This window comes from Mytilus trossulus, chromosome 7, assembly GCF_036588685.1.
Source record: "Mytilus trossulus isolate FHL-02 chromosome 7, PNRI_Mtr1.1.1.hap1, whole genome shotgun sequence".
Classification (NCBI taxonomy): Eukaryota; Metazoa; Mollusca; class Bivalvia; order Mytilida; family Mytilidae; genus Mytilus; species Mytilus trossulus.
In genome coordinates, this window is record NC_086379.1 from 1,840,163 (window position 1) to 1,852,624 (window position 12,462).

Genomic DNA, 12,462 nt, shown 5'->3' on the forward strand with positions numbered 1-12,462 from the left:
ATGATATCGGATATGTTCCTTATGTCGTAACTACAATACCCTTCCCTTTTCACGAAAGTGTCCCATCGAATTAGACTATCAACCGGATTTGTAATAATATAAGCAACACGATGGGTGCCACATGTGGAGTAAAATCTGTTTACCCTTCCAGAGCACCTGAGATCACACCTAGTTTTGGGTATGATTCATGATGCTAAGGCTTTAGTTTTCTATGTTGTGTCTTCTGTACTATTATTTGTCATATATCAATATTCTTGTAAATGTTCTTCTATAGGGAAATTACTGAATGAGGAGAAAATCATTCAATAACATGCAGTTGGATAGCAGAGTGATTGCCTAATGTTTTATAAGTTAATCTCAATTTGTATGTCTTTATGAGTAATGGGATTTTAAAGTTAATTTATATACGACAAAAACAGATATTTATATTTTAATAAATTTCAAAGTATCTATTTCTAAAGATAGTTTTATAAGCATTAGCCCAAGAAAGACAAATCTTATTTTCTAAAAGACTACAGGAAATAACTTGACAGATCGATTAGTTTAAAAGGTGTATGTAAAATCATGTGATCATCCCAAATGTATAATGAGGTAAGTATGTTTTTGAAGGTTGATGCGTCTGTGTCGTGTTAACGTTTTATTGTCCTACTGTTGGTTTTGTTTTTGTCGACTTTCAATTTTTTTGTTTAATTAGTATCTCCAAGTTCCTTTCTCGAATCTTCAAAGTATCAATATTTTAGAAATATCATTTTCTGAATTAGAGAAAACAAAAGACTTTCACATATTCAAAGAGTGAAAAAAAGAAAAACAAATTTTAACACATAATTTGATATTTGGTAATCGTTTATTGTTTTGAAAATGAATATCCATAATTATCTCGTTTGGGTTATTTCCATTTTTTTTTATTTATGTGCCCTTTATAGCTCCTTGTGTGATATTGGTTTAACTCGTTGTTCCTAAATCGTACGGTGAACTATATACGTAATGAATCCTAGGAGTTATGAGAGCTATATGACTTAAAAGAACAGCCAAATTGGTTAACCCTTGAATTTCTTAAAATCCCGAGTATTTCACCTCATACAAGTTAGCTTTTACGGAATTAGGACTTCTTTTTGGAGTACTACTACCAATATAAAAATGTCCCTGTGTAGACAGTGCAAGAGAATGCGGGAGTCTTATTGCTTCATCGTCCGTCCTGATATATGAAAGAAAAGATCCATTACTGTTCATTATATGTAGGGTATGATTTAAACAGTCAGCCACAACAACATTTTCTGCTGGTGTAGTCAGAATTCCCGTAGGATTAAATGGTTTTTCTTTAGAGTTAATTTCAGGATGACCAGTGTATATTTGTATAACGTTTCCTGTCTGTCCCAGTACTACCACCCTACCACTGCCATTTTCATCCAACATATCTACCACCCAAATGTTACCATTACTGGTGGTGGTTATCTTATATGGGAGTGTAAATATAAGTTTCTTGTTATTGTCATGTTCATATTTCTGTAAATTATTCCCTTTCTCATCCATTGCTATCACTAACTGAGTCCCTGAACGATATCCTGATCTTGGAGTTTTTGCTCCTACGATTATTTGCTGATCTCGGGTTACATGTATACCCCATGTACACAATGGTTTTACATCGTAGTAAGATTGTGATATTTGTTTTGATCCTTTTTTTAATATCTTAAGCCTTGATTCATCACTTACTGATACAAGTAGGTTGTTATTTGAAGTAGTAGTCAGGTCATAAACCGAAATATTGAACTCAGTTATGGTCTGAACATTGTCTTTTTTCAGTTTTACATTCTTTATAACATTTTGTAACAAGTCAGAAATCCACAGTGAATCAAACGAACATGAAACCATTGCGTAGATTTGCCTAAATTCAGTGGTATATTTCCTAATAACTTTAATGTTCGGATTTTGTTGTAACTCGCCTACCTCATTCATCTCGGTCGGCACACTTTCATTTAACTCCATTGTTTTAATTTGTTCGTTAAGTTCGTCGTTGTATTCATCCTCATCAACGAAGTTATGACCTTTATGAGTTTTGGTAACGCACTTAATACAGATCGATGTCTTGCAACTTTTACAATATAACACGCAAGGGTTGTCGTTATGTTCCGGACAGTTAATTTCACTAAAACTCAAAATTCTCTTAGATCCATCTTTCGGTCTCACTTCCTTAATATCTACAATTTTATGACCGTTGTAATTTGTAGTTTTCAAATGAATCTCTTTACATTCACTACACAGCAGTACAGAGCAGACTACACATTTCCATTCAATTTTAGTTTCACTGACACAAAGATGGCATCTTACTATAACTTGTGCTCTTTGTACCGACTGCACAAACGCCATTTTGTTTTAAACTTAATAATTATAAAATTAAACCCTTGTCAATCGATAATTTGAAAACATTTTAATTAAATTAAATAAATAACAGTTCTTCCGTGTCATTTTATTGATATACTAGTATTTAAATATTACGCGTCATCCACTGTTGTCTATGTACTGATAAACTGATATTTCAACTACATATTGGTACTATACAACATTCAAACAATATCCCACATGATAGTATTGTCATTTAATTTTTAAAATTTGCAATTGATTAATGCATTATGGTTTGTATTTAATTTACGGTATAATATACTAAGATTAGTCCAAATACTAATGTGTGCAGTTTAAACAATTTATTTATTTTTCTAAATTTAAAATTCAAACGATCTACCAATCAACTTTCACTACAGCTAAAAAAATGATAACTTTAATACTATTAAAGATCATATTAATATCCCCATAAGTAACACTGACAGGACTGGACGGTACCCTACCCATTTCCAGTTAATTATGACATTATTGAACGCCGTACTATGTCATGCGGTCTCTGGTAGAGAGTTGTCTCATTGGCAATCATACAACATTGTCTTATTCTTATAGGACTGGTGTAGTTCTCTTTTAGTTTCCGATATATTAAAGATATTTTTGTTTTATATAAAAGTTACTTGCTTGACCTAAGTCTTAAAAATCAGGACAAACGCCACAAACAACTTATTTTTCCTTCTTTAACGCGTTGCCATGAAAAAGTGTTTGCATATGAAACGTATGTCTTAAAAAAAATGCTTTCAAGTGTTACCTCCCCTACACCACTTCTACCTGTATACTACAACACTAACGATGTAATTCGACGTCAAACCGATTCACGTTACGATAAAGTTTAACAAGTTTTCATACAGGTGGTTTCTGACGTTAAAAAAATAATGTCGCTATCTTACAAAACTACGTTTTTTTCAAAAAATTATTGTGGGGACATTTCTGGTCGGATTTTAATGTACTAGGTACCAATAGAAGCAGAATTGTCATAGTTATTTTTGTTTATTTGGATAGATTTTTGTTGTAAAACGTTTTCAATTTTTAGTAATATAACCAGTATTGTTTTTGTTCAGAAATTTCCTTATGTATTTTGAACGAAATTAAATTGTAAAAACTGTTATACATGTCATAACATGAGAAACAAAAGTAATGGACGACAAAACTATGACAAATTAAACTAGATATTATCAAAAGAATTCAACTTTGAATGAGTAGGTCCAGTAAGACCTCTTTTTGGCCTCAAAATATAGCGGTTTTACAAAATTGTTAAAATATAAACTTGCAGTTGTTTACTGGAAAGTAGATAAACACATCATAGATACCAGGACTAAATTTAGTATACGCCAGACGTCCTTCAATAGACTCATCAGTGACGCTCGAATCCAAAAAAGTTGAAAAGGCCAAATAAAGTACGAAGTTGAAGAGCATTGACATGATTGAGGACCAAAATTCCTAAAAGTGTTGTTAAATACAGCAAAGGTAATCTATGCCTGAGGTAGAAAAGCCTTAGTATTAGAATGCTTCTCCTACATAAATATGGGCTATTTTTTTACAATAGAATGCACATATATCTGGTACTAACATTATAAAGTCATGCTAAATTACTGAAGTCTTCATAATTTTAGCATTTTATTTAAATTTTAGACGAATTCCGTCTTAAATGAAAGTGGCTGCACTCGTGTGTATTCTAAATATTGAAATGTAAGTTGTATTTGATGATAATACATAACATATATAAAGTTTGAGGATTAACACGGATGCGGCCACTTTCATTTTTGACAAAAACCATCTGAAAAGTGTTTTTTGGCATAGTGGATAGATTTTTCATATTTAAGCTTGAATCGGGGAGTTTTTAATGACAAAATCAGTTAAAAATTTTCACCGAAACTAATTGAATCAACTGAAATAGACACTTAAGTGTTTAAAAAGTGTCCAAAATCTTTCGTTAAATGAACATGAAATTTGAGGCCAAAAACGGCCCTTATCGGGCCTATTCCTTTAACTTATATAAGACACACAATTACAACGTTCCAGGCCTTTTCGTTATCAAAATCGTTTACAAGTTCCAGGTCAACGTATTTGAAAAGCATTTTTTCACCTAATTTTGAGTTGATTCCTCATTCATAATAAATTTGATAAAAACGATAATATATTCGTACATTTTAACCGAACTCTTTCAAATTGTCAGAAAATGAGCCACTATGAAAATTTTGAATACAATAAAAGGATCAAAAATACAAAAGAAACATCAGTCAAATAGAAAATAGGAAAATTCAAAACGGAAAGTCCCTAATCAAATGGCAAAATCAAATGATAAAACACATCGAACGAATGGACAACAACTAACCAAACAGTTTTCTAGGACCAGATACAAATAAACATCCAATAACATTAACCATAGGTCACGTAACCACGGTTAAAATGTTAAATTTTGGGGGAAAATATTAAAGATTAAACGATTATGTGAAATATCCCTCATTTTTGTTTAAAAATATAAAAAAATAATTTGTATATCTTCAACTGAAGAACGAGAAAATATTTAAATACGAACAATGCTGGTTTAAACAGAAAGAATAGAAAAATTAGATTTAAATCAGAAAACGAACTTTCCGGAAACCGTTTTCTTAGTGTATTGTCAGAAAAATCTGTAAAGTCATATAGTTCCTTTCCAAATTGTTCACAATAATTTTAATTTTTAAATCCAGAGTACATCACTTCGTATAGTTTAGCTTTGAGAGCATCTGGACTTGCATTTGGAGAGGCACTACCTATATAGAAAATGTCCCGGGCTAGACAAAAACAGCGAAAATGGCTTCATTATGCCTAAATCATCAGTCCTAATGTAGGTTATAATTACGTCATTTCAGTTAAGTATATGTAGTGTATTATTACCACAATCTGCCACAACAATATGATCGTTTTAACACATTTTGTTATATCTGCAGTACATCCATTTCCTGTTTGCTGATTGTTTCAAATTTAATTACTCTTTGATCAAGGAAATTTTTCATCAAACTAGTGTTGGTCTTGAGAGCTGGATTATCTGTCCACGCATGTTTGTGTCTACATGTGTTGTTCAAATTGCAAATTTATTAACGCTTTTAGACGGGACGATTCGTGTCATTTGAACACTTCTAATATTTAATAGAACTAGTTAAACAAATAATTTCAAGGAGTAGTCTTTTATATGATATAACACAAAATCATAGTACGTCACACCCGGTTGCATACCAAAAAAGGGTCGAAACAAATATTCCCTTGGAGTTGGAGTTCAAAGCACCATTCTGGGTTTGTTTTTATGTGGGGTTTCCAGGAACGAAAAGGGTAGAAATATGATGGGTCAACTTCCAGTGATGGTTTCTATCTTATGTGCAATGAAATGTTATCTAAAATTCTAGTATAAAACTTGAATTGTGGATCCTCAATGCTATTCAACTGCGTACTTTGTTTGGCCTTTTAAACTTGTTAGGATTCTGATGGGTCTTTTTATGACGGAACGCGCGTCTGGCGCAAATATAAAATTTCAATACTAGTATCGATGATGAGTTTATTCAAAACAACTAGGTCGATGCCACGGATGGTGGAGTTATTTCCCGAGGGTATCACCAGCCCAGTCATCAGCACCTCTGTGTTGACACGAGTTATCATTGATATTGTCATATTAATATATTAACTATTTACAAAACTTAAAATTTTTGAAAAACTAAGGCTGTTTGTTTTACCCCAGGAATAGATTACAGTAGCTTTATATTGGCAAAACTTTTAGGAATTTTGGGTCCTCAGTGCTAAATTGTCATTAAAAAGTAAATTCTCTCTAAAAAAAATACGACTGAATACTTTGACCACTACATTTTTCTTGCTGGTTGTTTGCTATTTAAAGTACAAAACAGGTAGAACTCATCCCACAGAACTTTTCTGTCCCTGTCAGGTTTTCATGTTTTTCATTTTCTTTAGCTGTTTGAATAGAAATTTCCCCCCTACTTTCGTATTTTAGCCATGTTGACATGATCACAAGCAAAGTATAAAAGAAAACAACTGATTATCTCATTTCTTTTACAGTCACCGTTAATTGATAAAGATCTTGAAATTTTATGATTGATGTGTTCATGTATTAATAGTTTTAATGATCAAGGTTTAGATATGTCTCATTTTAATTCATACACGTTTGTTTGAACAAATAGTTTATATGTTGTTTAAAACCTTTTCATTTTAAAAAAAGGCATTCTCATTTAGAGCTTTGAATAAATATATCTTAAATCGTATGAAGGCCTTTTCATTCAAAAATGTTAAAAAAAAATAGAAGTAATAGATTGTTATTATGGTTTCGAATTCTATAAACACGATTAAATTCCGAGTTTTATATTTTACTAGAACACACTAGAACACACCCTCGACATGACGGTTTCGTGTCTGAGTAAAGGTATAAATCCTTATTATAAGCCTTGATTTTCAGTATTCGTATTCATGTGATATTCCCATGCTGATTATATGGTGCTAAGTTTTCTGTGCTTTCAAAATCTGTCTGTTTAAATCCGTCCTTTTTCTTAACACAATCTGAAACTACTATATATTTATATAGGAAGTTATAATCAGATCTACTCTAACATCATTAGGTTAATTTTCTAGGCACTTTATACATATTATAACGCCTGGTATTTCTTAATCATAAGAAATCTGATGAACAAGGTATGATTTGCAGTTGTCACTACACATAAGCAGACATATACATATATTCATTTACAGTTATTTTGATGCTTATACAAAAAGATTAGCATCCTGTAATTATACTGAAGAGATGAATAGATGATCATTTCTGTACACTAAAAAGAATACTTTCTGTATTGTATCAGAGATCCTTGTTTAATTCCTACGATAATGTAACCAAGGTAACACCTCCCGAAACGGAAGCTTATTTTTATAAGCTAGAGTTAGAGGAGGGGATAAGGTATCTGCGCAATGCTAGGCGGTGTTGGTGTAGAAGTTAGAAATAAAAAGTACAGATTCCAGCCCCGACGCCGGGGAGGAAGTTATAATCAGATCTACTCTAACATCATTAGGTTAATTTTCTAGGCACTTTATACATATTATAACGCCTGGTATTTCTTAATCATAAGAAATCTGATGAACAAGGTATAATTTGCAGTTGTCACTACACATAAGCAGACATATACATATATTCATTTACAGTAATTGAATGCTTATAAAAATAGATTAGCATCCTGTAATTATACTGAATAGATGAGTAGATGATCATTTCTGTACACTAAAAAGAATACTTCCTGTATTGTATCAGAAACCCTTGTTTAATTCCTACGAGAAGGATATAAATCCCGAACCGAAAGCTTATTTCCATAAGCTAGAGTTATAGGATTGGGAATTTAAAAGGTCTCTGTGCAATGATAGGCGGTGATGTCGTAGAAATTAGAAATAAAAAGTGCAACCAGCCCCTGTCGGGAAGGAAATACAAATCAGATCAACTTTAACATCGTGAGGTTGATTTTCTAGGCACTTTATATACATATATAAGAAAATTAACAAAATATAATAACGGTTTTAATTCATTCCTTATACATGCGATTTCACTGCCATCACATAAATCCAGGTAATCAAGTACTGTAAAATACAGGTACCTAAATGTGACAAAAACATTATAGTAAAGAAATAGTACCTAATAGTAAAAGTAAATTTCTGTTACATTTTTTTATAACATCATTATTTACTATAATAGTAACATCATTCCATATGGAACACACAGCCTTGAATTTAGATGAATGTTTAATTTCAATCTTTAAGCTTTCGTGTAGCGTTTACTTCTGATCAATACCGCAATGTCGGCATGATCAAATAGACAAAGCTTGTGAGTATTTGGGTTTTTTTTTATCATAGAAATGGGCAGTGTAATTACACCTTTATGTACCACAAAAAAAATTTAGAAATTTATTGAAATAGGAATTTAAAGACCTTTTGTTAGATATCTTCTGTTCAAACTAATTTTTACAGTAGGATAACAGAGTAATCTTTTAAACTTATTTGCCGATGGTTTGTCATTTGTTTTTTCCTTTCAGTTTTTTGTTGATGTTCTCTGAAAATATATGGTCATAGGGATGTTCTAATGTCCCATGTTAATGAAGCCATGTTTAAGATTCTGACGACTGAAGTTACTGACGTATGAGTACAAATGTATCGTCAACTGAATTCTGATATGTTCAAAAATTATGGCATCATAAGATCAAAATATTGAGGCATAAAATGTGAATGGTAAACACATTATTAAAATCTACACCTCTGTTTATGTATTTTAATTTTCGAAAAGAAATCCTGTTATGGCCTTTAGATTTGTCAATAATAGGGAACACTGTGTGGTGACAAAACACATTATTACGTGTCCACTCATATTTAAAACTAAAATGATAGTGTATCACCTTTACTAATATTATGTTATTTTTCATTCATAATTTGACCCAGTTTGCATGATAAAAATTAAGATAAGCAAGTATAAAATGTGAGCGGTTCAATTCTTTACTTTCATTTTTCTTTCGTTATAGTTTGGATATCGTTTATTGGAATGGAACATCAATCATTATGATGATACATAAATAATATAAATGTACATCATGAGTTGTAAAATTTATGCTATTTAGATACTTTTCTCAAGTAGCAAAGGGACCTAGCAGCACAGGTTCTGATGAATACAGGCTACCTTTATAGCGGGTTTTAAAATTGTATTCCCTTCTCATACCACTCTCAGTTTTTATGCAAACTAAGCTATTGGTTTGAAACTGCCATTATTCCGGTATGTAATACAACGATATTTTTGTCTATTATCAACAGAACCTATGGTTCAAGGTATATCCTTCTTTCTTTTGATGATAGTTTCGAAACTCCTTTTCAATTACACAATACACTATACCAACATTGGTGGTAAAGTCATTTTACAGTCATACAGTCATAAGAAAATTGTCAATCGCAGGAACATAAAAAGCCCATTTAATAAAATATTTGACACCGAGTAAACAAGTTGAATTTCAATACTATTCTTACAATTACACCTAGCGATAATACAAAACCAACTTTATCTCCTGAACGATAAATAAATTATGTCCTTCAATTTTTCTTAGTGCATTTCATATTTGAACAAAACGTTCTTACAAAGTATACAACATGTACAAGAGCATGTATAGACCAAACAGATTTTAGGCGTTTTCCATAATTTCATAAACCAAAACTAATTTTTAATAACATAAAATTGTGGATCGTATTTTTATCTGAACTGTGTTTTAATTATGTAATGTGAATTCAGACTATTCACGATGTAATTAAAATAACGAAAACATACTGATTGGATAATAAATTAAAAGATTTTCTAAAGATTCTTCAACTACAGCTTGTTGTTAAAATGCTCCGACCAAATTTATTTAAACATTTTCATTTTTAACCAAAAACTGTTTAAATTATTTATATATGATTTGACAATTCTTGTTTGTGTGTTGATCTTCATAGAAAACAAATTAATAGTTCTTTTCGTCTGATATAATACTTTAATCCTCTGTATTCAACGTTTCATTACATATGTACTGATAAAATTGAGAATGGAAATGGGAATGGAATGTGTAAAAAAAAAAAACAGCAGAAGGTCACCAACAGGTCTTCAATGTAGCGAGAAATTCCCGCACCCAGAGGCGTCCTTCAGCTGTCCCCTTAAACTGCTATTTTGTCTCTTATGTATATTTTTTATGAGTTGGCTTTGGCTTAATAGTTATCAAATGTACCAGGATTATGATTTAGTACGCCAGACGCGCGTTTCGTCTACATAGGACTAATCAGTGACGCTCAAATCAAAATATCTATAAAACCAAACAAGTACAAATTTAAAGTTGAAAAGCATTGAGGATCCAAACTTCCAAAAAGTTGTGCCAAAAACGGCTTAGGTAATTTATGCCTTTGATAAGAAAATCCTTAGTTTTTCGAAAAATTCAATGTTTTGTAAACAGGAAATTTATAAAAATGACCACATTATTGATATTCATGTCAACACCGAAGTCTTGACTGGTGATATCCAAAGGACATTCAAACTCAAATGTAGAAAATAAACTGACAACGCAAAGCCGAACAGACAAACAATGGTACACAAAACACCGTAGAGTTGTCTTTTCCAGTAAGTCTCGTTGGTGTATATGCTGACTTTCCAAGTGAGGTGTCTGTACCTAATTCATTTATTAAGTAGGTTATATAATTTGATTTCCCCACAAAAACGATGTTGTTTGGAGCATTATCTTCAGGGACAACAACATATTATTCATGGATGTAAGACAAGTGTTTTACAACATTTTGGTATTTAAAATTGATGCAGCATGGGTTTTGATAGACCCATTCCGTTTCATAATTCTGATTTGTGTTAACGACTTCACGGACTTAATCCATTAGCTATATATAGGTTGTACCTGTAGAAATCTTATTACAAACAGAATAGCAAATCCTCATCTTTACGGAAATATTGCTAACCATGCCCGGAAAGTTAGTTAAGATCCTGGTAAAATTATCGATCCTTTAAATAAACTTATTCTAAAAGGTTACCAATTCAACGCTGTAATAAGATTATTGAATATTGTTTTTTATGGTATGAATATTGATTTTGTTATCAGTAAATAAAAAGCTAACTACTAGTACTTTAGACGAGATGTATTAAACACTAAAAATGTATACTAGTATATATTTCTAGTGTTTAATACATCTCGTCTAAACATCAACCCAACAATGTTAGATCTGTAAATTTGCTTTCGCAAATGTGTGTTCTTCCCTCGCCGGGATTCAAACTCATGCTACTGAGATATCATGACACCAAATCGCCTGCATTGTAGCCGTCCCGCTAGACCACACGACCACCTGGGCTTCAAAAAAATAAAGCTTCCGGTGGCCGTGTGTTACCTTCGCTCGTCAGTTTTAATCTAGCGTCGTACTACAGTACATGAGATATCAGACATGGATATGTTATTGCTACAGATCAGCTCATTTATCTATAGTAAAGGTACCTACTAATTAATGCAAGATACAGTCACAGAAAATAATTACATTTTATAAGTACGTCTGAGTCAATGACAACTCTACAACAGATTTATCCGTAGAATCACATATTAGTATTTTATATACATATACACATTCATGGTCTACAATCTGTCGATACCTGTATCTTGGCATTGTACAATGTCTTGTTTTTCTCTGACTGTTTATGACATCTTTACACTAAATCCATTGGATGTTGGATGTGTACGGATTGAAAATGTAGTCTAAGATGCATTATTTTTTCATTAATTGTTAATGGCTTTGACCTACATGTAGCTGTCATTCAATTGCGAGTACTCTACTCTCAGATTTGTACCGGTTTCTTGTGAAAAGTTGTCTTATAGGCAATCATGCCACATCTTCTCTTTTTATATTCTTTCTCGTGTTTAACCCATAGCATGGCAAAAATAACGTGGTTAACATGGCCAGTCGTCTGAAACGGCTATAACGGTTTGTAACAGGGGTTTCCAAACATACGTTAACAGAGAACGAATGTTTACAACGGGTTATGAATAATGCTGCGTGCGAATGTGATGAAAATCTAACAGTTTTTGTTTAAATGGCAGCAGGTCATTAATAAGTTCTCGTATTCGCCTCTGATCAAATACTGATCAAATGTTGTCGTTTTTTGCTGTCAACTATTTTTTTTCCCGTTATTTTTTTTGCACTTAAATGATAATAATATTTCAGATGAGGGTGAAGGTTAACACCTGTTAAACGTTTGAACCTATTTTTTTTGTATTGAAATGTCCTAAGTCAGTTCAGTGGTTGTCATAAATTTTGTTGAAGTGGTGTTTCTCGTTTTTCGTTTTTTATATATTCGACCGTTGGTGTTCCTATTTAACTTGTTCTACGCAAGTCGTTATCAAGTTAAAGCTTGTTGTTCAGTGCGAACCTCGGCTCTGTATTTAAGGCTGTACTTATAATTATAATTTTTAACTTTTTAAATACTATGACTTGAATGGAAAGTTGTCTATTTGGCATTCATACCACATCCTTCTATTCGTATAGTTCAAAATTCAT

The 12,462-nt window shown here is 31.9% G+C and overlaps 1 protein-coding gene across 1 annotated transcript; it reads right to left on the minus strand.

The window, feature by feature from the left end:
* Positions 1–1,053: 1,053 nt before the first annotated feature.
* Positions 1,054–2,364, minus strand: LOC134726089 (uncharacterized). Its single transcript, XM_063590487.1, has one exon. It carries the CDS (start codon positions 2,362–2,364, stop codon positions 1,054–1,056), a length of 1,311 nt encoding a protein of 436 aa, XP_063446557.1.
* Between the last annotated feature and the right edge of the window lie 10,098 nt (positions 2,365–12,462).